The following is a 24,945-nucleotide window of genomic DNA, read 5'->3' as shown; positions in this document are numbered from 1 at the left end:
ACTCTGCTCACTATCAAGTGTGTGTCGTTCAGTTGGGCAGTGTGTGTGCACTAGTGGGTGAAAGAAAGTGTGTCTTTGTGTGTGAACTTGAGCTGTGTGTCAGGAAGAGAACATGTGTCAGCATAATTGAATATGCCCAGGTCTCAGTGTTTGAGTAAGCAAGATGGTATGTCGCTAGAATAGTGTGTGTGTGTGTGTGTGTGTGTGTGTGGGGGGGGGGTGTGCTTGAAATGCTTCTACATTATTTATGAGATTCACACCAAGCTTTCCGTCTTTTACAGCAGGGGGTCCTTGCTAACAGATGGTGGCACACACTCACACATACTTTATTGAGTACAGCACATGCTTGTTATCAGATGTCCAAGTACAGCAGGTGCTGGAAACTTTTTGAAATAGTTTTTTGACTATTATTATTATTATTATTATTAATAGGGGTGCAAGCTTCTAGAAACCCATGACAAACTGCTTGGATTGTTGTTTTTTATTCTGCTTCAATTATTTTTGCTCAACCACTGTTGAAAACCAATCAACCACCTGTTCGGCGACTGTTACAATGCACTCTACAGACACACGGCATGTCTTCTTTGTAGCCATTTTCATTTCTCTTTAAAGTCATTGGTTGACTTGCTGGATTTCTTGTTGCAGCGCATCGTCTTGTCATGGCCTCTTTTTCGTCCTTCAGATCAATTTAGTTCACTCGAAACGGTCCTCGTAATTTTTTTTTGTGCCCTGAATTTCTTGCCTTGGCTTCATGCTTGATTTTGGAGCTTGTTTGTTGAGCTCCTGAGTTTGTTGATGCAGGCCGTCATTTTGTTGGCTCGTGGCCTGTTTATCGACCTTCATCACAGTAAAGACGTCGCTCAACAGTTTCTCTTGAGCTGTTTGTTTTGCTCCTGAATTTCTTGGTGCAGCAGCGCCTAATCTTGCTGCTACGTGGTGACAACAACCTCAACACAAAGGTGTTTTTATTCATTTTCATGGTCTGTGTTTGCGAGATCATGTGTCTCTCTCTCCCTGTCCTTGAATTGAATGTACACCCACCTAAAAAACTGAATGACGCAGTGCATTTCAGGATGTCAGCTTCTTTCATTCTCATTGAAAAACAATTGACTGATGATGCACTTGTGCAGTGTTAGATGCTAGGAATTTCGAGGATCATTGTGGTTGCTGTTCAGGTTGGAAACAAACTGCACTGTATTGAACTATTCATCTGTTTAAGAACCACGGCGTCTTCCTAACAGTCTTCCGTTCTCTCTCTTCCACAGGATTGCGCTGGGTGTGGGCAGGCTTGCTTTTACAAGGAAATGATTCCGCATGAAGTGCGATGCACTCGGCCCCCCGTCGTCCTCGGCGGCAGCAGCAGCAGCAGGCGTGACGACGTGACTCTCTCCAGCCACTAAAGACCTCTGGACCAAACAGACCGCCCTACCCTCCCCTCTCGCCACCCCTCAATATCTTCATCTCCATCTTTAATCCTCCCTCGCCCGCTTGTTACGGTCTGGATTTTCTTTGTTGTCAAGAAAAGCCCCAATAATCGACGGCCTTGGGTGAACCGAGTAGAGAGGGAAAGAGAGACGAGATTGGGGAAGATCATTTCGAGCTAATTAAAGCGAGACAAGGGACAGATCAAAGGTGAAAAAAAGAGACGGGAAAGTGAAAAAGTCAGAGAGAACAAAAAAGAGAGAAAAAGCGATAGAAGGCCAAAGGTTAAGGAACAATAACGCAGTTAGTGCAGTTTAGGGAATTCAGGCAAAGTCAGCATGAAGTCCCACCAGGAACGCAGTAATGAGTGTCTGCCCCCAAAGAAGAGGGAGCTCCCCTCAAGCACGTTATCATCTGACAATCGCTCACCAAGCATCCCGCCTGCCAGTGACAGCCAGCGCACTGAGAACATGGCCTGGCTGGCCAGCGTGGCCGGTGGGAATGAGAGTGCCGTCGGCGGACACCGTAGCTCCAGTCACTCAGACGGCCTCCAGAATAAATCCCTCTTCTCCACGTCAGACTCGTCATCCTCCTCTTCGTCACTGAGGCTCGTCTCGTCTCTTCCTGCAGTGTATACGTCGCCCCTGTCACAGTCCACAGTTGGAGGAACTGTACACTACGCCCAACTGCCTCACAACCTGCAGTTTATAGCCTCACCCTACACTGCCCCGTACGCTGGCTACATCTCCCCTCAACTGCTCCCCCCTCCTCCCCCTCCTCCCCCCCTCTCCTCCTCTTTGGCCGCACAGAGACACTCGCACGCAGAGACCGTCTCTGCTCCGTCGCATGCCTCCAAGCACGACTACCAGAGAGCGTCCACGGGGCGTACCTCCATGCCTCCGCCTTCGACGGACCACGCCCCTCACTATGTTCAGATGTCAACCTCAACGCGGACTGTGCCGTCGCCTCATTACCACGGAGGCATTCACCTTCCTCCCCAGTCACTGCACCCCCACCACACTTTGGGACATGGGATGTCCCACCTTGTGGTGCAGTACACGGACGGACCCACTAGGAAAGAGGACGGTGGCTCCAGAACCAGAGAGCTCCACAACGGAGAGCTGGAAAGGGGTCGGCGGTATGTAGCGTCCCCCGAGTCCGGCCTCTCTAAACCAGGGGGCAAATCCCGGGATGCCATTTCGTCTTTGTCCTCCTACGAGGCCCGCCAGCTGGTTCTGCATTCAGACTACTCTACTCACGATCCCTCAGGGCTGAGAACCTCTTTCATGCTCATGCCCAACAGCCACGGGGACCACCAGCTGTTGCCACCCAGACCCAGCCACGAGAAGCTGACGACCTCTGCCGCCGCACACCTGGAGAAAGGTGGCATCATCCTGGGCAAGCCTGTCAATCGCACACCCTCCTCCTACAACACCACCTCCTCCTCTTTCACGTTTCCACCCCCGTTAAGTGTGGACAGCCTGAAAGCTGCTGTGAGCTGCTGTCAGCCCCAGACCGTCATCCAGACCACCCACAGCGCTACAGAGTCGCTGTCAATGGGGCTCCCCTCCACCATCTACCCTCAGCCGCCTATCATTGGCTACATTGCAGGGGGCAGTGGGAGCCAGCATACGCCAATCAGCTACCACACCAGCCTGCAGCAACACTTACTCATTCCTGGCGCCCACCCGGTAATTATCCCCGTCAGTGGAGGTGGAGTCACCACATTGGAACCGGTAACATCATCCACCCAAGCCGCACCGTTCCCTACCACACTCCCACATACATACATCGCTGCCCACAAAGGAGAAACTCTAGAGCCCTCCAGTGCCTCGTATCTCCAGGCCACTTCAGGTGCGGTGGTCCAAGCCCATCTTCATCTCCCCATCATTTCCGCTCCGCCGGGGATGGTCGCTCCTTCTGCTCCTCCTCCCTCATCCAGCACGGTGGTGCCCCCCTCCCTCCCCCCGTATTTCATCAAGGGCTCCATCATCCAGCTGGCCGATGGGGAGCTGAAACGCGTGGAGGACCTGAAGACGGAGGACTTCATCCAGAGTGCCGAGATCAGCAACGAGCTGAAGATCGACTCGTCCACAGTGGAGCGCATTGAAGGCAGCCACACCTCACCCAACTTTGCTGTGGTTCAGTTCTCTGTTGGTGAGCACCGTGCACAGGTGAGAGATGGGTAGCAGCCTTTCTTAGATAGATAGATAGATAGATAGATGGATGGATGGATGGATGGATGGATGGATAGATAGATAGATAGATAGATATACTTCATTCATCCCGCAAGGGGAAATGTGTTCACCAGCAAAAAATATACTTAAACAATTAAATATTAAGTATAAAATACACAATATATACAATAACAATAACAGAGTAAAATATATTAATATAAAAATAAATATAGTATTAAATTATGAACTAACTAAACAGTGTTGCAAAGATTAACCAGCAGCAAACAAACAACAGTGTAGCAGTGTTGTAGCCTTGTGGATAATTTGGCCACTTAAAGGATTAGTTTGACATTTTGGCAAACACTATTTTTCACTCTCTCATGAGCTATTGAACTGTAGCCAGCTAGCTTAGCTGAGCAAAACCAGCAGAGCTACTAGCACCGCTAAACCTCTCTTATTATCAACATTCAACATTGTTTGTTCAATGTGTACACAAATGGAAACACATTTTGTTTTGTGTACAGATCGATGACCCAACATGTTCGTTCTTAGGCTTCAGAGGTGCCGGTAGTGGCAATGTATTTCACAACTCTGGAATTCCCCCCTCCCTGCTTCCAGTCGTTATGCTAAGCTAAGCTAAGCTAAGCAGCTCTCAGTGCTGTCCCCATTGTTAATGCACAAAAATAAGATATTGCTCTTCTCATCTGACTCTCTACAAGAAAGTGAAACTATTCCTTTAACGCTTGTTCTTGTTGTGATTTTACATGATCGCGGTTTATGACGTCATCAGAGCGCTAAAACCTCATGTCAATCGAAAAGCTCAGTGGAACAAAAACCGATTTGATTCATTGTTCAGCTCCTCTATCAAGCCCTTTGCTGGTGTTTTTATGTGAAGTTCGGTAGATTGCCGAGCTAATCGTCCCAGTTGTAGTTTGCATCTGCGAGTGTGAGAAACGACTTCTGTAAGAAGTCTTGTCTGCATACTCTGAGCCGCTGTTGTAAATGTTGAATGACAAGTGTTGAGCTGCTCCCTTAGTCATGACTCTATTACGTGAACCTCACAGGACTCTGCTGTTCCCTTTGTGATGAGGTTCGAATGCACTGTGACGGCCGACATGTAACAAACATGTTCTGATTATGAGCTGTAGAGAAGTTCAAAGAGTCGAGTGTTGGAATCGACTCGTCACAGACAGAATACCACATTTCTGCTGCTGCATGTAAAACTCTACTGTAGTTCCATATAGGTCACAAAGAACTTGTATAGCTTCCATCTCTCAGTAATCTCAGTAGCCTCGATGTGTCTTTCTGTTTTCTGTCTCTGGTTTTACCCAACTCCTTCAAACACACACACACACACACCTACACACCTACACACACACACACACACACACACACACACACACACACACACACACACACACACACACGTGCACCCTTCTCGCTGTCTTTGAGGGTGTCCGTTAAAGCCAGTTAATCTATTTCATCTGTCCAGGCTGTGACTCGTCCACCCACACAGCACATCTCTCACCAACTCTCCCGCCCCCGGCTGCTCTTTGATACTGTATCCCACAAAAGCTGACAATCTTTCAAAGACTTCTCTTTCTTTCTTTCTTTCACTCCATCAGTGGCTCTCCTTACTTTTTTCTTTTTCTTCCTCAGAGGTGGTAGCAGCTTCAGTCAAAAATGATATAATACCGAAGGGAAAACATTGCCTGTCGTCTGCTTTGAGAGGGTGTTTGATACGTCTTACGCTTGTATCGTTCTTGACATTGTTCTCTTTCACATTCACTTCCTCACTCCTCCTCTTGTTCTACACACCCTCCCTCTGTAAACTCGCCTTTTCATCTCCATCCTCAGCAGCTTCCTCCACTCCCACCTTCTCTCTACTATATTTCAGATCTTCCTCCGCTTCATCCTCTTTCTCCTCAGGTTTATTTTCCTCCTCTCTCTACCCGTCATCCCTCAAAGCCTCCTCTGCTTCTATCCGTCATCTCTTCACTCTGTCACACTTATACATGATAATGCAGAGCTAATCAGTGCTAAAGCTACAGAGCTCAATGCAGAATATATTAAAAAAAACATAAATATGTTCTATCCCCTTCATTGATTTTATGTAATGGACCAAAAGGCTTGACATATGTTGCCCCTTACGTCACCAAGTCGTTTCTCTCTAGTGAAAGTTTGTATTTATTTTTTCTACTGATATACCAACAATATCCAGCTGTGTATTGAAGTGTTGATGTTTCTTCCCTCTCATTCTCTCTCCTCCAGGTGAGTGTGGAAGTCTTGGTGGAGTATCCCTTCTTTGTCTTCGGCCAAGGCTGGTCTTCATGCTGCCCCGATCGGACCACCCATCTTCTGGAGCTGCCCTGCACCAAACTCTCTGTGGGCGACGTTTGTATTTCACTCACCCTCAAGAACCTGAGGAACGGATCTCTGAAGAAGACTCAGCCCCTGGAGCTAGCCACCCCTGCCTGCGTCCCAGCCTGCGGCCACGGGCACCTCAAACCCCCCAGAGCTGTCTCAGACGCTCCCCAAAGCTGCGGCGGAGGAGGCTCCAGGCACAGCGAGCGGGAGAACGGCATCAGCCAGCGAGGGAAGGGTGGGAACGGGAGTGGAGGGGGCACCAACGTGGTGAACGGGGATCTGACGGTTGGGGAAAGAGGGTCCGTTTCTAAAGGTCAGGTTGCCAGCGGCGCAGAAGCTGGCGCCAGTAAGCCATCAGGGCGCAGGAAGCGAAGATGGTCCGCTCCGGAAGGCCGAAAAGTAGACAAATCCGAGGGGGAGCCGCCCTTGACCCTGCCCAAGCCTTCCTTCATCCCTTACGAGGTGAAAGTCAGCATCGAGGGAAGGTCAAATATTGGCAAGTGAAGGCTAGCAGGACTGTTAAATAACCTTTGGGATTTGGAAAAAGGACAAAACATAAAAGGATTCGACAAAAAAAACATGAATGCCCACATTAATGTTTAATTTGTCTTGGTTTAAAAGTTTTGTTTTCTGATTTTATTTTTCTATCTTGAATACTGTACTGTAGAGGCACATTGACCCTACATGGTATCACCTTACATTAAGTCCATATAGTTAATAATGTAACAACATTTGTTGTTTTTTTTAGAGATGGATTTGATGTCACACAAGCAACCAATGCCACTTTGGTGGTTTTCATGAGATGGCTTATGGAGAGGGATTTGTGAGACGTGCTAGATGTTGGTGGATGGCCGTGTGGCACACAGGAGCAATGCTTGATGGCTCTTCTTGGCTGGATATATATTACACATAATGCAGATTTCAAATTGAATATGCTCACAGTTTGCCTCTCGTCAGCAATGTATTCCCCGTGCTCCCCGGGAGTATAAACAAACCGCGTGTCAGTCACGGTGTCGTCAGAGTGTGCCAGACCTGACCAGTGGTGCCGTCAGGCTGTGCCAGTGTGCCACACAAAGAGAGTCTGTTCAGTGTGACGAAGGTGGAGCCTTTACTTTCATCTTGAGCAGGTTCATTTTCATAAACCCCTCGTCTTCTATCTCACCAGATAGTTCTTTTCAAATGATTGTCAAAAAACAAACCGTAATCAGGGGTCATTTAGTCCTAGAGTGAACCTAGGTGGGTCAATGTTAATGCATAAATGTGAGACACCCTAACCTAATACATACAAGTGCAAACACACTGGGTTGGCGAACTTCAATTTAAGAATGTGTTGAAGAGGAAGACTGCTTACAATCCTCCTTGTCTTTTGATGAATTACTTTATGTTTCTTTGTGGAGAAAGGCTGCGCGAGAGGAACTGAGAGAATCTGCATGTCAGCTCCGAGAGGGTCGGGACGTTTCAAAGCACTTAACAGACCTGTCACACTCGCCATACAGCCAACAATTCTTTTGTTGTCTCTTTATTTTAACGCAGTACTGTATGTTGTTTTTTTAGATATATATATATATTTTTTTTTTAGTAAGACAAGGGTAGAAAGTAGCAACAGCACTTTGTAAAGGTGAAGCTTTTGGAAAAGTGAAGGGGTGGGTTGGTAAACGTGGGAGCGCATGTGCCATTGGATCACAAAGAAAAGGTGCGATTGTGACAAGTTTTGGAGAAAATAAATCCAGTCGGTAGGTTCGGTGAGTTAGGTTACAGGAATTGGAAAGATGATGGTTTTCAGCATGTCAGCTTGTACAGTATTTGGAATGTGTTTTGAAAGTTTGGGATCCGGCAAAAAGAATCAACAAGGAAGCAGGCTTTTGAAATATCCCAATGATAGTTCTGTGCTAGCCTATGAGCATCGATTAGAAGCTCACGCCACAGAATGTTGAAGGGTGTCATGTATTTGTAATGTGTGTGCATGATGCTGGTCTGTCTGTCTCCACACACACACACACACACACACACGCTTACACAAACACAAAAGAGTACAAACCATCCCTAAGACTCAAAGACCTATAATATGTACTGTATTCAGATGAATGCAGATGCTTTGTGGTGCATATTTTCCCTACTGCAAAGACACTAGTTGACTGACATTGGATTAACACACACTGCTAACAGCACAGAGTGCTCTGTGGTGTGTGTGTGTGTGTGTGTGAGAGAGAGAGAGTGTGTGTGTGAGTATGTGTATGATTGTATGTATACTGTGTATAGGAACAGGTTATACTCATTTGATATATAGTCGATGCTAAATGTCCAGGGTTTCTACTTGGAGTTGTACTTAATAGAATCTTGCAATTTGCACATGAGGAGGAGGGAGAAGGGCGGAGACATGATTTTGAACCGCTCTGTCCTGAAACGAGCCCTCAACCACGCGGCGCACTGGAGGAGACCAGGGTTGTTGTTCCTCAACAGGCACTTGACACATTGTAGAGGAAAAGTTTCTACATCAACGCAGTTCAGGTCAAATTACATTTGAGTTTTTACGAACATAACCGTAGCTGTAAAACTGCATTTTAACACGTGCCTGCCTACTGAATTTAAGAGAAATGGGGAAGGAAGATTTTGACTTTTTTTTTTTTGGTCCACTTTTTCCTGCTGTTGAAACCAGGGTGCAGGGGCTCGGGTCCAGGTTTGAACACAGACTGTGCTTTCAGCCAGCTGAAACCCTATTTTACTAAGTTACCTCAACAGATGCGCCTGCTTGGTTGGCCCGACATGGAGAGCTTCGTCAGAAGTTGAACACCCTCACAGACTCTTTCTTGCGTGTGAAAGCTCAGGTTCTGTTCTTTTTCTGAGCTTGGTTTTTGAAGTGTAATGTGAGGTGTGAACCATCTGATGATCTGCATATAAAATAGTTTAGTCTTTATTTCTCTTATCAGTGTAACTGAAATACGGGGGATGCTTTCTTTTTCAATTTTGAAATATGGTAAATACAATTTGCAGTTTTTAAATCCACCTGTGATGGCAGATAAACATGGTCTGGGATTTAATATGTTCTGGTCGATCAACGTGTGCAGGTTGCTGGCCCAATAGTGTTGTTAAGGAGCTGGAGACGACGTGGCTTCCTGCAGGCGTATCTGTTGAGCTCTCTACTCTGTATTTAGGTGTCGTTATACTGCAAGAGAGGGGTTTTATTTGCCTCTTAAGAAGTGGATCAGTCGTATTCTCATCCCACTGAAAGTATAGGTTTAGCTGTGCAGCGCAATGCTCCAAGTGGTGGGAGTTAACCAGGGTGATGGCAGGATGGATGTGATGGTGAGTAAAAGGGTAGAGCCCCATATGAGATTTGAAAATGCTTTATTTTTTTATAATAAACAGGGTTTCTCAGATCAACAACACCACAGTAGTACAAATTAATTTCTTCTTTTTCCTACTGAAACATCATGATCATTACTCGTAGAAATATTCGCGTGTGTGTGCATGCTTTGCAATCTGTGTGTGTGGCTGTGTGTTTTGTAAATTGTACATACATGTCGCACACATACATACATATATGTTTTTTTTGTCCAATCCCCTTCCCAACAAATACAAAAGCAGAACCAACAACATCTCAACAAACCACAGCCACAGCCACTCAGACCATCAACACCTTTACCGTCAGGTTAGACACATTTTTTAGCCAAAGCCAAGTGATGCTGATGTTTACTTTGGTTACTTTAGAAAGCAATAGTACAACAATATTCAGGCACTCTCTTTGTGTATGGGTGGACACACACATACACAGTCATTCCACTCAAATTCTCTGCAATAAAAGAAATCATAATAACCGTCTCGTATTGCAAAACCAAAACAACTCCTCCTTTCCTCCCTGAGAGAATATACAATCTTGCCATGTACTGGAAAATGCACATAGAAGCTAATATACCTGAACACAACACGCTTCAATTAGCACGATTCCCCTCATCATGAAGTACATTTTTAAATCTTTAGAAGTTGCAGTTGCAACACCAGTTGCGAGTTTTTCAGGGAAGTGTCTCATATATGCAGTATCCGACCCCCAAAACCTCCCACGTCCCCGGCTGGTTGGAGTCATAAACTCTGTCGTCACGCTACAGGCGAGCATATGGTCACATGCGCCTGAAAGTAACCAGCAGACATTTGTGACTCCGCCAACGTCTGCATCGTTGCCACGACTCCCGTAGTGACCTCGTTAACTTTGTTTCAGGTACCCAATCACAGCCAGCCAGCCTCGCACCTCCTACTTGAGGCAAAGCAATCAATTAACCCTCAACAACCGATAGCTACCTGTCAGTGTGGCCTGGGCTGCCCGCTCCCCCTCCTCACATCATCTTTTGATATTTGGTCTCTCTGTTCACTACGATCTTATAAAGATCATTGTGTTGATACTTGGTCGGAAATGCATGCTTAGTGATAGACTATGAAACAAATGCAGACCCGCTCTGCATGCGGTGGAGGGAACGGCGCATCGCAGCAAGGTGTCAACATTTTTTGAGGGTTTTGTTGTAGTTTTGATTTTGTTCAAACAATCCCAAATTGAATCTTTCCATCCCCTTGAAATGTACCACAATGTGCAATTCTTACATTTCCCCCCCCCCCTTTGCTGTGCCAAGTATATGTTTAATGTCCGAACCCCAGTGTCTCATCCATGCTAATGGTTGTGTATTTTACTGTCTGTTGATGTGTGTGTCACATCTGTAAACGAGGATGTTTGTGAAGAGAAACAAACCCAATGGAGAGTTTTCCCCCTCACCGCTCTATCCCTTTCGTCCCTGCGGCCTTCCTAAATTTGAGTGTGTGTGAGAGATTGTGTCGTGTCTCCTTGGTGTGTGTGTGTGTGTGTGTCTGCACCATGTGTCATGTGTGTGGAATGTGTGCTTATGTACAGCTGGTGTTCAAATGTGTCCTGAGCAGGTTTGTGTGTGTGTGTGTGTGTGTGTGTGTGTGTGTGTGCGTGTGTGTAAGGGAGTGTTTCCTCCTCCAATTGTCTGTGAGATCACATAGACCCTGACCCTTGATGGTTCACGGTGAGACCCACAGAAAAAAAAAAAAGAAACCTCATTGATTAGTGGGGACCACTTTTTCTTTTTTTCTTTTTTTCGAAAAAGAAAAAAAAAGAGAAAAAAGAAAAAACCGACAACCAACCAACAGAGATGCACATGTAAGTAGATGTAAAAGACTTGATCATATTTCAGCACTTTCTAATCCTAGGACGGGCTTGGTCTAACCCCTCTGTCTCAGACCGATACCTTCCCTAGGGGCAACATTCATTCAAAACAGACGGAGAGAATAAGGATGAAAAAGAGAGATGGCTCAGTTTAAGTTTTTGCACATCGCCTTGCCGTAACCTTGCGTTCGTCTGTCTGTGCTCCATCTCGCTTGGCGCTCGGCGCGTTCTTGGGTCCAACGGGCCGAGGTGTTAGGTGGTTCCTTGGTTCTTTTCTACTCGGAAAACCTCTTGTCATTGGAATGCATCCCTTCTTTTGTTGTGTTCGGGGTTTGTTTGGAATCTTTCCCACCCTACGCCGACCAGGCTGTGCGGCTCCATAGGTTTTGTTTTTGTTCACATTTTGAGATCTAATCTTGGACATACTAAGGAGTAAGTAAGTAAGGAGTTCAGCACAGCTCAGTTTTGGCCGTGCGGTGTGAAAACGGTGCGTACAAACCTCTGCATTTTTGATTTTGCATTATCTTTGGTGCAGAAGCTTTTTCTGTGTTTTTGGTCTCCTTGTAGCACTCAATATAATGTCAGGGGACTTAAAACTATGTAGAGAATGTGTCATTGTTGCGTTTTTACGACAAGCTTCCTCGCGTGAGGAACACTAATGTCTTTTTTTTAATTGGCTTCTTGCACAATTTTACAAATAAAATGAATGTTGGTGTGTGAGCTTTGACTTTTTCGATCAGAAAAAGAAGGCATGTGTGCTCTTTGTTTCTTGATGTTTGTACTTTCATTTTGCAAAAAGGATGTTTTTGGCACTATGTTGTGTTTTAAAGTGAACAGAATTCAATCAGGATTCCTTTTTTTTTCTTTCTTTTTTTTTTGTATGACGTCTCGTCAATGTCCATAGCGCTGGATAACCAACTCAGGCAGAAAGAATAAAAAAAAAAAACATATAGAGGCCCACTTAACAGTTTAGTTTCACCCCAATCAATTTACATCGTGGGCTGTTATAAGATATGTAAATGTATTACATATTATTTGATATGATTAACAAATGTCATCATTGACAATTAACTATGAATTATTATTATGATATTATGTGTATTATGCTGGAGACGGCTTGGATTACTCTTTAGTGTACTGAACATCTTTGTTCCGCCTCTCTGTGCAAGGCGACACTTCAACAGGGGACAGGCTGTACTGTTCTTGACCTCTGACCCTGCCCACTGCCACGGAGGGATGGGGGGGCGGTGGAGCTTATCTGTTAGCTGTGGCTCAGTTGATTTACCCCCCTCCCTGTTCTGAACATTCAGCCCTGAGGCTAGCAACCAGTCTGTCTCGATGTCTCTCTGCTAACCTGTGACACCAAATACTGAACTGAAACTTTTTGGCCCATACGATGGTAGCAGAGGACTGAACATCAGCACACACCCGCTCGGACAGTCTGGCCTGCGTGGAGGCCGCAGCAGTTCCCAGCCAACTTGTCTGTACTATATTGTACTCACCAAGTCCCTGTGTCTCACCACCCCTTTCCTCTATAGCAATGGAGAAACCCTGTCGGTGTATGTATTGGACATCTGTACAAATGCACCTCTTTGAAAAAGAAAATGAAACCTTGACATATCTGGAAAACAATGTGCAAGTCATGTCTTTATTTGAATACCAACGCTAACAAACACATCCACAACACCACACATTTGATATAGATACCCACACACAACACAAGTACTGCATTTAAAACCTTATTCGTCTCAAGCTATGATGTTTTTCCTCCATTGGGTTGGCTAAGTGCTGAAATTGAGCAGAACATACTTCCCTCTATAGTGTACAATAATGCAGAACAATATACATTTGGGTTAAAGAATAATTTACACAGAAGAAAACATATTAGGGGACAAAATAAATCTCCTGGCCTAGTTGATGACTACAACGGTCTCCAAGAAAACAGCTTCTCTACGTTTTCTAACTCCAAGAAGGCCTGTAAAGCCCGTAAAAGCTCCATTTTGCAGTACAGTAAAATAATATGAAGTATATGTTGGATCATTCTCTTCTAATTTGTCAAATGGCTCCTGCTAGAAGATTTTGGTTTGAGTGCCAAGACTCCCTTTCTTTCGACAATTCCACTAATATAATAACGAAAAACCAATCATGCTCCACCCTCTAGCTTGTAAATGTGGCAATCGGGTCAAATGTAAATGTTATCTGACACACTTTGAATCCAGCTGATTTGGTTACAATCTACAACATCATCGCCAGATGTCAGCGGACCAAAATCAAACAACCACACTTCACAGGTGCATTCTGGGTCTCGCTAACATGTTAAATGCTGAAATGCTCATGGTGGGATCCTCCTAGCCTGACTTCTGTGTTCACTGAGGAACTTCTACCTACGGTGAGGTTTGTGAGACCTGTCTGTCTGTTTGTTGACAAACAAATATGCAGTTTCATGTCCAGAAAAAAAGAAATCACACAGATCGTTCTCTAACCATTTTGGTTTATTTCCACCATTTTCTATCTTTGCAAAAACAATGAAACTGTGTTAATGGTGTTTAACTTTGTCGTCTTTTTACGTGACTTTTCCCTGGAGTTCCTTGCATAAAGTACAAGAGCAGTAGAGGCCACAGGGCGCTATTGATTTCAAATGTCAGGCACAGTGGAATGAAGGAAGAGGATTTAAAGTGACTGTTTTCGGATGCATGAATTCAGAAGTCATCATCTTCAGCTCGCTCAATCTTCCTGACACTCCCAAAATACATGCACACACACTTAATAGGGATACATTATGTTGTCTGTCATTCAGACAATGATTCAAATTCACAGAATGAGCAACACCACAGGGGAAATTAGCAGACCTTTAACGGGTGACCACTCTGGATCTTGCATATTGATTTGCACATTTAATTCCAACACACAGTTGAGTCGAATAGTTTCCCCAAACGATCTTAGCATAAGTGTTAGCCTCCTCCTGCTGAGTGTGTTTACATGCAATGTGTTTATCATATAGCTGTCATTCTTTATTCCCGACTACTAAGTCAAAAGAGTATTTTGTAATATTAGATCTAAAGTGCACATGCCTCAGTAGTCTTGCTCTCTCTCGTCCATTTGAAAATGAAATCTGGCACGTTCAAAAGCATCTTATGGCGTCTCTAAGCATGTAAACACACTCGCTGTAGGATTAAGTTGCTTAGGGTCCTTTGATTCTTCTCCGGGAGAATTGAAGTCGACCTGTGAGTTTCTTTTAATCACAGCGTGCAGGGAACTTACAGCTTTCTGACAACAGATATCCTGAGAGAAACAGGCTGGGTGATCATGCAGAGAAGTGTGAGGTGCGAGTGTCCGTCGGTCTCCTGTATGTGTTACACCACTGGCATGACGCATGTACAATGCATGTTCTGCCACCGGTGTGTGCATGTATGTGTGCGCCCTACGACGTGAACATTTGGCTGGACTGTTGTGTGACACGAATGAAGGTGGTTCTCCGGCTCAGCTCTTTGAGCTTCGCGGCGCCCACATAGGTGCAGGTGGAGCGGAGGCCACCCAACACGTCAAGGATGGTGTTCTCCACGTCTCCTCTATAAGGAACCTCCACTGTCCTTCCCTCAGACGCCCTGAGAGTAGAGGGAGAAAGCAGGAATACGGATGTTTAGTTATCATGGACCATCTGAGTTATTCAACTGAATATAAATTAAAAGTTCTATTAAGGGTAATAGTAACCCTTGAAAGCATACTGATCGCCGTCTACTCCTCAGCCGCTTACCTATACTCAGCAACTCCACCCACGTATTTCTTCATGGCTGTGTCGGAGCTCATGCCATAGAAAAGTTTGTATTTCTTGCCGTTCTTCTCAATGACCTCTCCGACGCACTGGTCGTGGCCCGCAAGCATCCCCCCCATCATTACAAAGTCAGCACCTGCACCTGAGGAGCAGAGGCAGAGAAGCCATGTTGGTTGTTAGAACATCACAGCACAGACACATGAACAAATATGTGATTCATTAAGTGTGAAAAGAACATTAAATGGTGGGGTTGAATACTTACCAAAGGCCTTCGCCACATCTCCTGGGCAACTACAGCCACCGTCCTGAAGAGAAAAAAAAGCACCGTACTGGTGTCAGCCATATGGCTTCACGCTGAGTCTCCGGTCTGAAAGTTGTTCTTGTTATTCCACCAGCCTCAGAAGAGTGAGGATGCCCTCTAGTGGCTATTACTATCATCAACATTAGAAACTATTAGAGCCTTTATGTTGTGTAACCTCATATTTTGGACTCCTGTTACATTTTAAAGAAAAAAAAGGCCCCAAAACATAAAAGCAATCTATTTAGCCACTGTGCATAACCCTCTTTAGATGATTATTTAACAGTGGTGTATAAAGTACTCAAAAGCCATACTTGAGTAAAAGTAAAGATACCTTACTGGAAAACTACTCCAGTAAAAAGTCACCTATTAGAATACCACTTGAGTAAAAGTCTTAAAGTATCTGATATTTATTGTACTTAAGTCCAAAAGTACTTAAGTATCAAAAGTAATTTTCTGATATTAAATGTACATCACAACCTGAACATCAAATGAACATCATAACCTGTTCATTGAAAGTAAAAGTACAAGTAAATGCTGTTAATAAAAAAGCAAAGGGTCAGAATTTTGAGAATTATGAAGTTTATTCTTTTAAGTGCTGTGGCCACCATGACCAAGGACATGGAGCTGTGTTGAACATAATTGGGTTGGCTGTGATCCATTCAGGAGCAACGATGTTCAACATAACATATTGTACATAAGTATACTTTTGCATCTACTATGAACTTATCATCATAATTCTCCGAAAAGCAATATGACACTATGAAGGAGTTGTAACAGTGCGTTTATAAGTCTGCTCATTAGACTAGAGGATGTAGAGGACCAATGCATAATATTATGTTCAGCAAAACATATCCACTTGATGCATCAGGTCAGTGTTTATAATAATAATAATAACTTTAATTTATATAGCGCCTTTCAGGGGACCCAAGGCCGCTTAAGAGAAAGGACACCTGCCTTGTAAACTCCTGTGGGCCTGATTTGAACACAATCTGAAGAGTAGTCCTGCGATGCTAAATAGCCTTTCACAGGCCGCTGCGGCAGGTAGAGGTGTGTTCAGCTTCACACACAGCTTGCGCACAGCTGGGAAGGATTTCACTAATGCTAAAGCTAATGCTAATGCTGCGCTTCTGGGCTCCCGTCAATCCTATGGTGTGGTGGCTAGCTATAGCTAACGTTAGCCAACTAGTGCTGCACGACTGTCAAAACTTCCTCAGCTCACTAGCGATCCACTGGTGTTGGTATTCGTCACCACCGTCGTTTGTTTCGGGACTAGCAGGTGCTTTCATTTCTGCTTCCATCATGAAATCAGTCATCGTAGAGTGGAATTATACTCATGTAGTCGCTCGCTAGCCCAGGATGCTACATGCTATAGCATGTAGCATCCTGGGCTACCGAGCTAACTAAGGTTTCAGGGGAAATGTATCGGAGTAAAAGTATCGGTTTTCTTTGCAAAACGTACTGAAGTAAAAGTAAAAGTAAAAGTCAACAGAAATATAAGTAGTAAAACGACTTAAGTACAGTAACGAAGTATTTATACTCTGCTATAACACACGAAGTATTTCTACTTCGTTACTATACACCACTGTTATTTACCCATAATGTTAGTTATCACCCATGCTATAGTATAGTGTTAATCTAAGGGTCCTTGGTTATGTTTGTCAGGACTCTATCCGGTACGTTGATAGGCATTTCAATAGCTTCACATGAAAAAAAAAAGCTAATTTTCTCTTTGAAGAGCCAAATAACTAAATGTTAACTATGTTGTACTTTTATTCCAATGTCCTCGATGTCTTAGGCACATTTTGCTGCTGAGTCCAATGCATCCATGACAGTCCCCTGCTCTACCCTGTGACGGATGGCCTTTCTCCCAACTGGACCATAGGTAATCACATTTTTGTTGGACTGATGCCCACCGAACTCTGTGTGGCTTCCAATTCACACAGAGAGGAACTGAGCGATGAACTCCTCTCCAACAGCACAATAAGATAGCGTTACCATATGCAGTATACTTAATATGTACAATACATATATTCTACATGATACTAACTTCAGCAACTCTGGCTGTCCGTTGGTATTTGTTTGTGCCTTGATGTGAGACTTACAGAGATAATGTGTCCCTTGAGTCCGTGGGCTGAGTCTGCACACTCTATTATGGCACTGAGTTGTGGGTAGCCCACTCCTGTCTTGATCCTTGTCGTGCACACAGACCCTGCAATGCACAGTTCACAGTGTACGCATTAGAGAAGTCCATCGTCACTGTCTGTGTGTAATTTCAGCGGCTGCAGCTACAGGAGCCCGTTATCTTTCAGGTCTGGTAGTGTCAGTTCAGGTCGTGTTTCTAGCTCCACAGGCTAGATAACAGCACCGTCTCAATGCCCAGGCCCGTAGGGGATTTATCAAACTTCATAGCAAAACTGAATAATTGATACTAGAGCTCTTTTTTCTTGTTAAAGTTGTCATTTTACAATGATCTGCTAAAACCAGTTCTGCTGCATTGAAGGCTAATCTGCTGGTGATGAAACCATGTTTCACCCTATTTGCAACAGTCTGTAAGTTGTAACTTAAATCAACTGCACAGTAAGAGGCACTTTATGAGTCTATAGCACAAACTAACCCTGCTGATAAAGGCTGATGTGTGTGTTTGCGTTCCTGCCTGTTTCCCATCTTAGTTGTGTCTGTGTTTATATGTGAAGCCTGTACAGTTTTGTTTTTTTGTTGATTTAGGGGGAAAACACTACTCGCGCTATTTGTAGACATGCTCAAGACAGTCGTACCCACCTGGGCCGATGCCAACTTTGATGATGTCAGCACCGGAGAGGATAAGCTCCTCCACCATCTCCCCTGTTACCACGTTACCGGCCTGCAAAGCCAGACACAGCATTAGCCCCAAGACACAGTCTCACAATACAACGCATCCCAGAACAGCCCGTGTCTCTTACCATGATGGTGTGCTTGGGAAACTTTTCCCTGACCGTCTTGACAAACTCCACAAAGTACTCAGAGTAGCCGTTTGCCACATCCAGACAGATGTACTTGAGGGTGGGGACTGCTTCCAAAATGGCACACAGCTTCTCCAGATCTGCAATGCCGCTGCCTGAGCTGGCGGCTATATGCTAGTGAGAAAAGCCGTGTTTGCCATTTAGGGGGAGCGCCTTGTGAATAACAATTGTGTGCAGTTACTGTTGCTTATGAGGAACAACCGACATAAACAAATAATGGTAAACATCTCTATTACCTCTAAGCATTCTGGATGATTAGCAGCAAAGTTTTTCCAGTCCTCTACAGAGTAGTGTTTATGGATGGCTGTGAAGAGAGTGTGCTGCAGAGAAAGAAGGAAAGAAAGTTGGAATGATTTAACACAAACAAAAAGCTGCATTCCCATTCTTGTCTGTTTATTCGTGATATTTCTTCCATCATGGTTCCATCTGTAATGCAAGATAAAGAAAAATAAAATACATAATGATGATGAGTCATTAGGTGTTGAAAAGAAAACAAGTATCATCCCACAAGCTAGCGGGTTCGATGTCAAATACAAAGAAATTGTGCATAGATCGTGGCGGTGATACACGGAGACAAACACAGTGATGCTGTTTATTTCTCCTTCCATTCAGTTGTGTTAACTCACTTTGCTGAGGACCTGTGCCATCTCAAACGTCCCTGTGGTGTCCATGTTGGCAGCGATGATGGGGATGCCTGTGTAGGTCTGTTTGGAGTTGCGGAATGTGAAGGTCCTCTGGAGGTCCACCTGAGGGGGGGGGGGACGAGACATGAGTACCTCTGGAGACCTGCTTCATGAACATGAATCATAGCCTATCTAGGAAAGTGTTTTAATGCGGCAGATGGATTCTTTTTTTCTCTCGAGCTGACCGAGAGACAGCGCAGACTTTCTTGCGAATGTGAGCAGCTCATGTGGCTCACGTTCAGAGTCTTGATGGGGATGCACTGAATCATTAAGATCCAGCGATTGGCTTAGCCGGTGCTGCTCTAATGTGATAAGCTACATGAACAAGCAGGTCCCATTGTGACACACTCGCTGCAGGACAGTATACGTGTACTGATAAATCAAGCTATGATTCCTTACAAATAAACATCTGCCACAATATATAATTATATATTCTCATGAGTTAACATGACTTAACCGCTGAACTGTTAGCTACTCAGTATGAGTGGAGTTTATGCACATGTGTTCCTCTAAAGCAGTGATTCTTAACCATAGGGCCGCGGCCCATGATTGTTTAACAAGCTGCAATAAGCAGAAGAAGACACTCAGCTAGCCGCTAGCCTGTAGCGAAAGTTATGGATAAGTTATTAAAAAGAAAAAATGAAGACGACAGTGGTGCCATCCCCCCCCCCCCAAAAGTCTAAATGTGTGCGCAAGTACAACCCTGACTTTCTTAAGTACGGCTTTGTGAACGGAGGCAACGAGGCAGAGCCGAGGGCTCAGTGTGTGGAATGTGGGCTAATGCTGTCAAACGAAGCACTGAAGCCTTCAACAATAAAGCGACACGTAGCGACGAAACATCCAACGCTCGTGGGAAAGTCTGTTGGGCTTCTTGTTGTGTGTGCAGGTTTACATACACATGATAATAAATGTCTTTGTGATCATCACATTCTATCATCTCATTTATTTAACAAGGGTTTTGCCTGTTCAACACCGGCATCCTCGATCCCCTCCCCTTCCGTTCCTACAGCTTGTTTGCGCAAATACGTCACAAAACATGTCCGTGTTTGGTATCCCAGCATGCCCAAAATCCTCATCTTTGCAAAGAAATCATCGATTTTCTTTCATTTCTTATGGTTTCTCCACAAAAGGAGCCCACACACACACTGTCCAAAGTCGCCATAACCGCTGCAAGTCGTATTTTGCAGCATTCCGACGGAAAAAGACACATTACAGACCCGACAACGTGCTAGCGGATGTTACCATGGAGCTACTGGCTTCAGAAAACACTGGTACTTATAGTACAAACCTTATCCTCCTCTTCTATAAGCCGTCAGCCAACGTTTGCGGAACTGAGCTATTCTCATTCTCTATCGTGCGCTCGGTCGCAGCCATTAAGCACTGCAAGTCCGCTATTCACACACCATGTCTTCGATCATATATACATCGTTTTTGCAAAGGCTAAAAATAAAAGGAAAATAATATAACATCAAAATATAAAGGGAGAAACACCTTTAGTGTGTCAGAATATCATTTGGTTACCATGTGTCCATTTGGGTCTCCAAATATCCTTTTAGAGCTCCGCCTGGATCTCTTCATGGAAGAAACACTGTAGAATGGTCATACTTTGTCCAATTGTTCAAATTTGAGGCAGTTGTTGTACTGATAGTGTAGTTACAGCCCTATACTGTCCTTTACCTGTACAATTACAGCCACAGGCAGTTATTCACACTGAAAGATACTTTTTTATTTTATGCGGACAAAAATCTTAAATTTTTACTGACTCCAAAGGCCCACTGCTCTGTTTCTGTATGACCGACAGGTTGTCTGACACTTTTGATGCATATAGTCAGAGTGGGCCCGGGACACTTTGTACTTGAAAAGTTGGGCCCCGAGGTCAAAAAGGTTAAGAACCCCTGCTCTAAAGTGAGTCACAAAGAGGAACATCCATTTCTTCTTAAAAGTACTGACAGCAGATTGACTTTGACTCTTTTTTACTTGTGCTACTGTTTCACTGTTTTATATACCAGTATCTTTTAATGTTATTACATCGTCTTGTTGGAGAAGTCATTTAGAGAAGGTATATTGTATTATTAGCATGCTTAATACTGTAAACCTGGGAAACCACAGGGAAGGTTAGAGGAACAGTTTTATAATGAAAAGTGAAGTTTTAAACCGATTTTAAGCCTTCAAACTGATTACATATACGAAAATCCAACAATTTCATAGTGCTGAGAGCTTTTGTTGAGTTGTGGCAAGACATTTATTACGCCACAGCAAAATGAGGCTATAACTCACAATGGCGGCAGAAAGAGGAAGGTGAAAGGAGATGGATGAGAAGGGAGGAGCATACGGTTGTGCAAATGCATTGTATTGCTGCAGTAAATCAATACAGGCCTCTTCTTTTAATACAGTACACTGACTCAGCAATATTTTCCAGTATAGGACACGTGGATCCAGTTAGTCCCAGTTATAAAGCATCCTTAGGATTTATGCGATGCCGGTTTTTTTTCGGTTCATAGAATTTGGATAGTCTTTGCAATTTTTGCAGATTGTGAAACACTAAGGAATTATCTTTTATGGAGAGAGGTTTTGGGGTTACAATCTGGCTAAACTGATGTAGATGTGCAGCTATACAATTTGAAAGGCTTCAATACAGTTGCTGTCATCTTCTATGTATTGGCGTGTTGCAGGTGTTTTTGCTAACTTCAATGGTGCAGTGAAAATTCACATCAGCATCTGCAAAAAAATAAAAGTCTCTTGTTGTTGATGCAGTTTGTCTTCCATGATGTTCATATACCTCCCCTCCTCTAAACAACTCGGTGGATGTCTCGTACGCTTAGCTTTGACAGGTGGATTTCTGCTCCTGCTAAATTCAGCAATAATTCAAACAAGAGCAGTCAGATGGATGCTTTTAGTGTATGTGCCATTAGTTTGGCAGCAGTATACTGGAATGCTGCAATGAACTCATCTTGTGTATTGACATCTGAAATCACATCAGTTATTTTAGGTGTTTCCTTTATTATTTAGTTACTGTAGGAAAAGCGGATTTGATGAAATGTCAGATTTAACACATCAGGTATTCAACAAATGTGACAAAATGTAAAACTGTCCCTGACTACACTCCGTACACATCAGTGCATGCTCAAGTGCTGGGTATTCTCTGTGCTGTTATCTGCATCAGTGTGTATATATATAATGTTATCCTGATACCTCTGTGGCATATGGAATGTGCTCTGGTTGACTGTAACACACAGTACTATTTTTAATCAGGTTTTCTGAGAAGTGTCCCGTAGGTGGGAGCTGGCTTCTGACAACAGTGTCATGTTGTCAGAAGCCAGCTCCCACCCAGCTCCCACCCACTTCCACCTTCCACCCCAGATCTAGTGCCACCACACCAGTATCAGGATCTTGGGTCGGTACCAGTCCCTGATCTGGTGACACATTGCTGAGTCGAGGAAGTAGCGAGTATACAACGACAAGGAGAGGTTTGTGTTGTCCCTGAGAGCTAAACCAGTGGGTGATTAGAGACACGGTGGCCTGTTCTACTGGTGTAAAAGGAAAATGACTAAATCCATTCTGATCGAAACCTTTTTTTTCCCATTTTTTTAAAAATCTCTGCTTCTCCTCCTCTTTTGTTGTTTTCTATGCTTGTGGACAGTTGTTGTTTACCTCTGTCTGGTACAGGCTAGACTTGTTTCCTGTCACCTTTAAGAAGGTCACTCCGCTGTTACATGCTCAGTCAAGGTAGCGTTTTTGCTTACCAAAGTACAAAGGCAGTGTACACCTACTGGCTTTCATGGGACAAGACAACAATGACACTCGCACATATTGAATTACAGTGAGCGTGCACTTTACAGCTTTAGTGAGGCACTCTTTCAAGCATATGGGGTTGATTAATGTAATTTCTGTCGTTGCTCTGTGAATATTTTTCATCTTTAATCATGACTAGCAAACAGGGTTAGAAGGCTCCACAATACTGCCCCCATACCCACCTTCCACCCCCTTGTAATACTAGTTAATATATTTATATTGCCTCACCTACAATAGAGGTGTATGGGTAAATAAACTTTCTGAATGCAGCAGTAAACAGATCACACTCCTCTTGGGAAATATGCCGGTCTGATGGTTAATTGACCTGTAGCTGTAATATTTGGATTACAGTATCAGAGTAAAACTAATTAACCGCACCGACCTCTGAGCGACTCTTCAGGCTGCTCCTCTTGGGTCTGAAGAGGACATCCTTAAAGTCCAGTTTGAGGTCTGAGTCCACGCGAGGCATCTTGGCTGGCCAGAACACCGACGATGAGGATGATGAGTATACAGAGGAGACTCTCCTGAGGAAGGCTGCTGCAGCAGTGGTGGTCGCTGGTCCCAAGCCCCAAACACAGAACCCGAACCTCCAGGCGGCCAGCGTATTTATAGCAAAGGGGGGCCCAGCTCAGCCCCGGCCCCCATGGCTTTATTTGGGCATGGACTCTCTCCCCTCTATCCCCCTTGCTCTCTTTCTCCCTCCACTCCTCCGGCATCCTCTCTCTCCCCCCCTCTCCTTCAGCAGAGTGGCAGGAGCAGCAGTGGCCAGGCGCCTGACGCATACACACACTCAAACACACACACACACACACACACACACACACACACACACACACACACACACACACACACACACACACACACACACACACACACACACACACACACACACACACACACACACACACACACATTCCCTCTTACACCCACAGACATGATAGAATTGTAGTGGGTTGTGTGCTGCAGTGCTGAAGAGCACACCTGCTGTCCAGTTGGGGCATTGCTCCCTGAGCTAATGGCAGACAGCATAGAGAGAGAACAGGGAGAGGTGGAGGGGGAGTGGTAAGTAATTCATTCATCTTGGATTGTGGGCAATTGGGTGTTATAACACTTTTCTTTGTAATTGTGTTTTCATATTCATCTTTCCTTGATCGAATGTGTTTTTTTAATAGTTAATACATCTGTTTCATATTTTGTTTCACAATTACATAAACTATTCACATGAAAGACAAGAAAATACATCAAAGTTTAACCATTTAGTGCACCTGCAGCTGTGATCCCTTCTGTTTAGAGCGTATTGCATAGTCTATTCTTACATTTTCTATTGTAAAAGATCCCTTCCTCTCAAAAATGTGTGTGGAAATCTTCCAGTGCGCATACACTGAGAATGGATTTTTCAGTGGACCGGGAGCCATCTTTCGCGTAAAATTAACATTACAGTTTTAAGTGAAATCATAGAAATAAAAATGAATAAAACGTCCAGCTATACACTGACATAGTTTGATTTAACTACCCTGGGGTATTCCAATAAGACATTGAGTTTAATGGAGCAGTTGGTTGGGTTAGGGTTAGGTGAAGTCCACTGACCCATGTCTATGACCAGCACAACATTTCCTACAATTTGACCTAAAATGGTTGATAAAGACTGCACATTATGGGCATGAAGGCAAGTTGTTTTGAAAAATTACACAATATTTTTCAAGCTCCACTCCACGGAATTTAGAATGCAGAGTTGCCATGGTGACATCACATGTGATGTTGCCATGGTAACATCACATGTGACTTTGATGTTCTAGAACTTACGTCCATTCATATGTCATTGATGACGTCACAAGTTCTAGAACATCAGTTACATTTTGACATCACATTCACACAGATGTTATGCCAAGTCACATTCATATAGTCTATACACATGATATTTCTCGAGACAGAATCACACTCCCACAGCAAGACAAGCTCCTCTGAATCTACTCAACTTGGATACTATTTGGAAACATTTGACAGGAAAAATGTTTCAGCTAAGAAAGGATCACATACTCTGCAACAATTCTGTACAATACATTGTTTCACACTTCATTGGAGAAGGAGGTTTTGCCAAAGTTGCCAAATGCATCAATTTAACAACATCCGAGACTGTGGCCATCAAGATCAACAAAGACGTTAAATATCACGTCAGAGAAGTGAAAATGCTGGAACAACTCAGGACCCTTGACCCAGAGAAAAACAACTTGGTGACATTCAAAGACAGTTTCATATTCA

General features: G+C 44.1%; 2 protein-coding genes across 2 annotated transcripts; one reads left to right on the top strand and one right to left on the bottom strand.

Annotated features, from left to right (window-relative positions):
* Positions 1–1,590: 1,590 nt before the first annotated feature.
* On the top strand, positions 1,591–6,892 carry atxn1a (ataxin 1a). Its single transcript, XM_079288738.1, has 2 exons — positions 1,591–3,596; positions 5,871–6,892. Exons 1-2 carry the CDS (start codon positions 1,761–1,763, stop codon positions 6,468–6,470), a joined length of 2,436 nt encoding a protein of 811 aa, XP_079144864.1. The 5' UTR covers positions 1,591–1,760; the 3' UTR covers positions 6,471–6,892.
* A 5,876-nt stretch (positions 6,893–12,768) lies between these two features.
* Positions 12,769–23,250, bottom strand: LOC306791840 (GMP reductase 1). The gene is made up of 9 exons (XM_079288739.1): positions 23,069–23,250; positions 18,838–18,957; positions 18,448–18,531; positions 18,152–18,325; positions 17,991–18,072; positions 17,315–17,421; positions 15,174–15,216; positions 14,894–15,053; positions 12,769–14,744 (listed from the first exon to the last, which is right to left on the bottom strand). The coding sequence occupies exons 1-9, from the start codon at positions 23,153–23,155 to the stop codon at positions 14,561–14,563; spliced, it is 1,041 nt and encodes a 346-aa protein (XP_079144865.1). The 5' UTR covers positions 23,156–23,250; the 3' UTR covers positions 12,769–14,560.
* Positions 23,251–24,945: the final 1,695 nt, after the last annotated feature.

Source organism: Melanostigma gelatinosum (assembly GCF_949748355.1).
Source record: "Melanostigma gelatinosum genome assembly, chromosome: 17".
NCBI classification, from domain to species: Eukaryota; Metazoa; Chordata; class Actinopteri; order Perciformes; family Zoarcidae; genus Melanostigma; species Melanostigma gelatinosum.
Note: the sequence above shows the minus strand (reverse complement) of the source record. Positions and strands in the feature narration are given on the sequence as shown.

What these genes read in the sequence shown, in the direction of transcription:
- atxn1a (XM_079288738.1), top strand. Translation starts at nt 1,761, where the DNA reads ATGAAGTCCCACCAGGAACGCAGTAATGAGTGTCTGCCCCCAAAGAAG. An exon ending in TTGGTGAGCACCGTGCACAG is followed by an intron (nt 3,597 to 5,870) that starts GTGAGAGATGGG and finishes TCTCTCCTCCAG; the next exon opens with GTGAGTGTGGAAGTCTTGGT.
- LOC306791840 (XM_079288739.1), bottom strand. Translation starts at nt 23,155, where the DNA reads ATGCCTCGCGTGGACTCAGACCTCAAACTGGACTTTAAGGATGTCCTC. An exon ending in TGGCACAGGTCCTCAGCAAA is followed by an intron (nt 18,532 to 18,837) that starts GTGAGTTAACAC and finishes CTTTCTCTGCAG; the next exon opens with CACACTCTCTTCACAGCCAT. An exon ending in TTCCCAAGCACACCATCATG is followed by an intron (nt 18,073 to 18,151) that starts GTAAGAGACACG and finishes CTGGCTTTGCAG; the next exon opens with GCCGGTAACGTGGTAACAGG.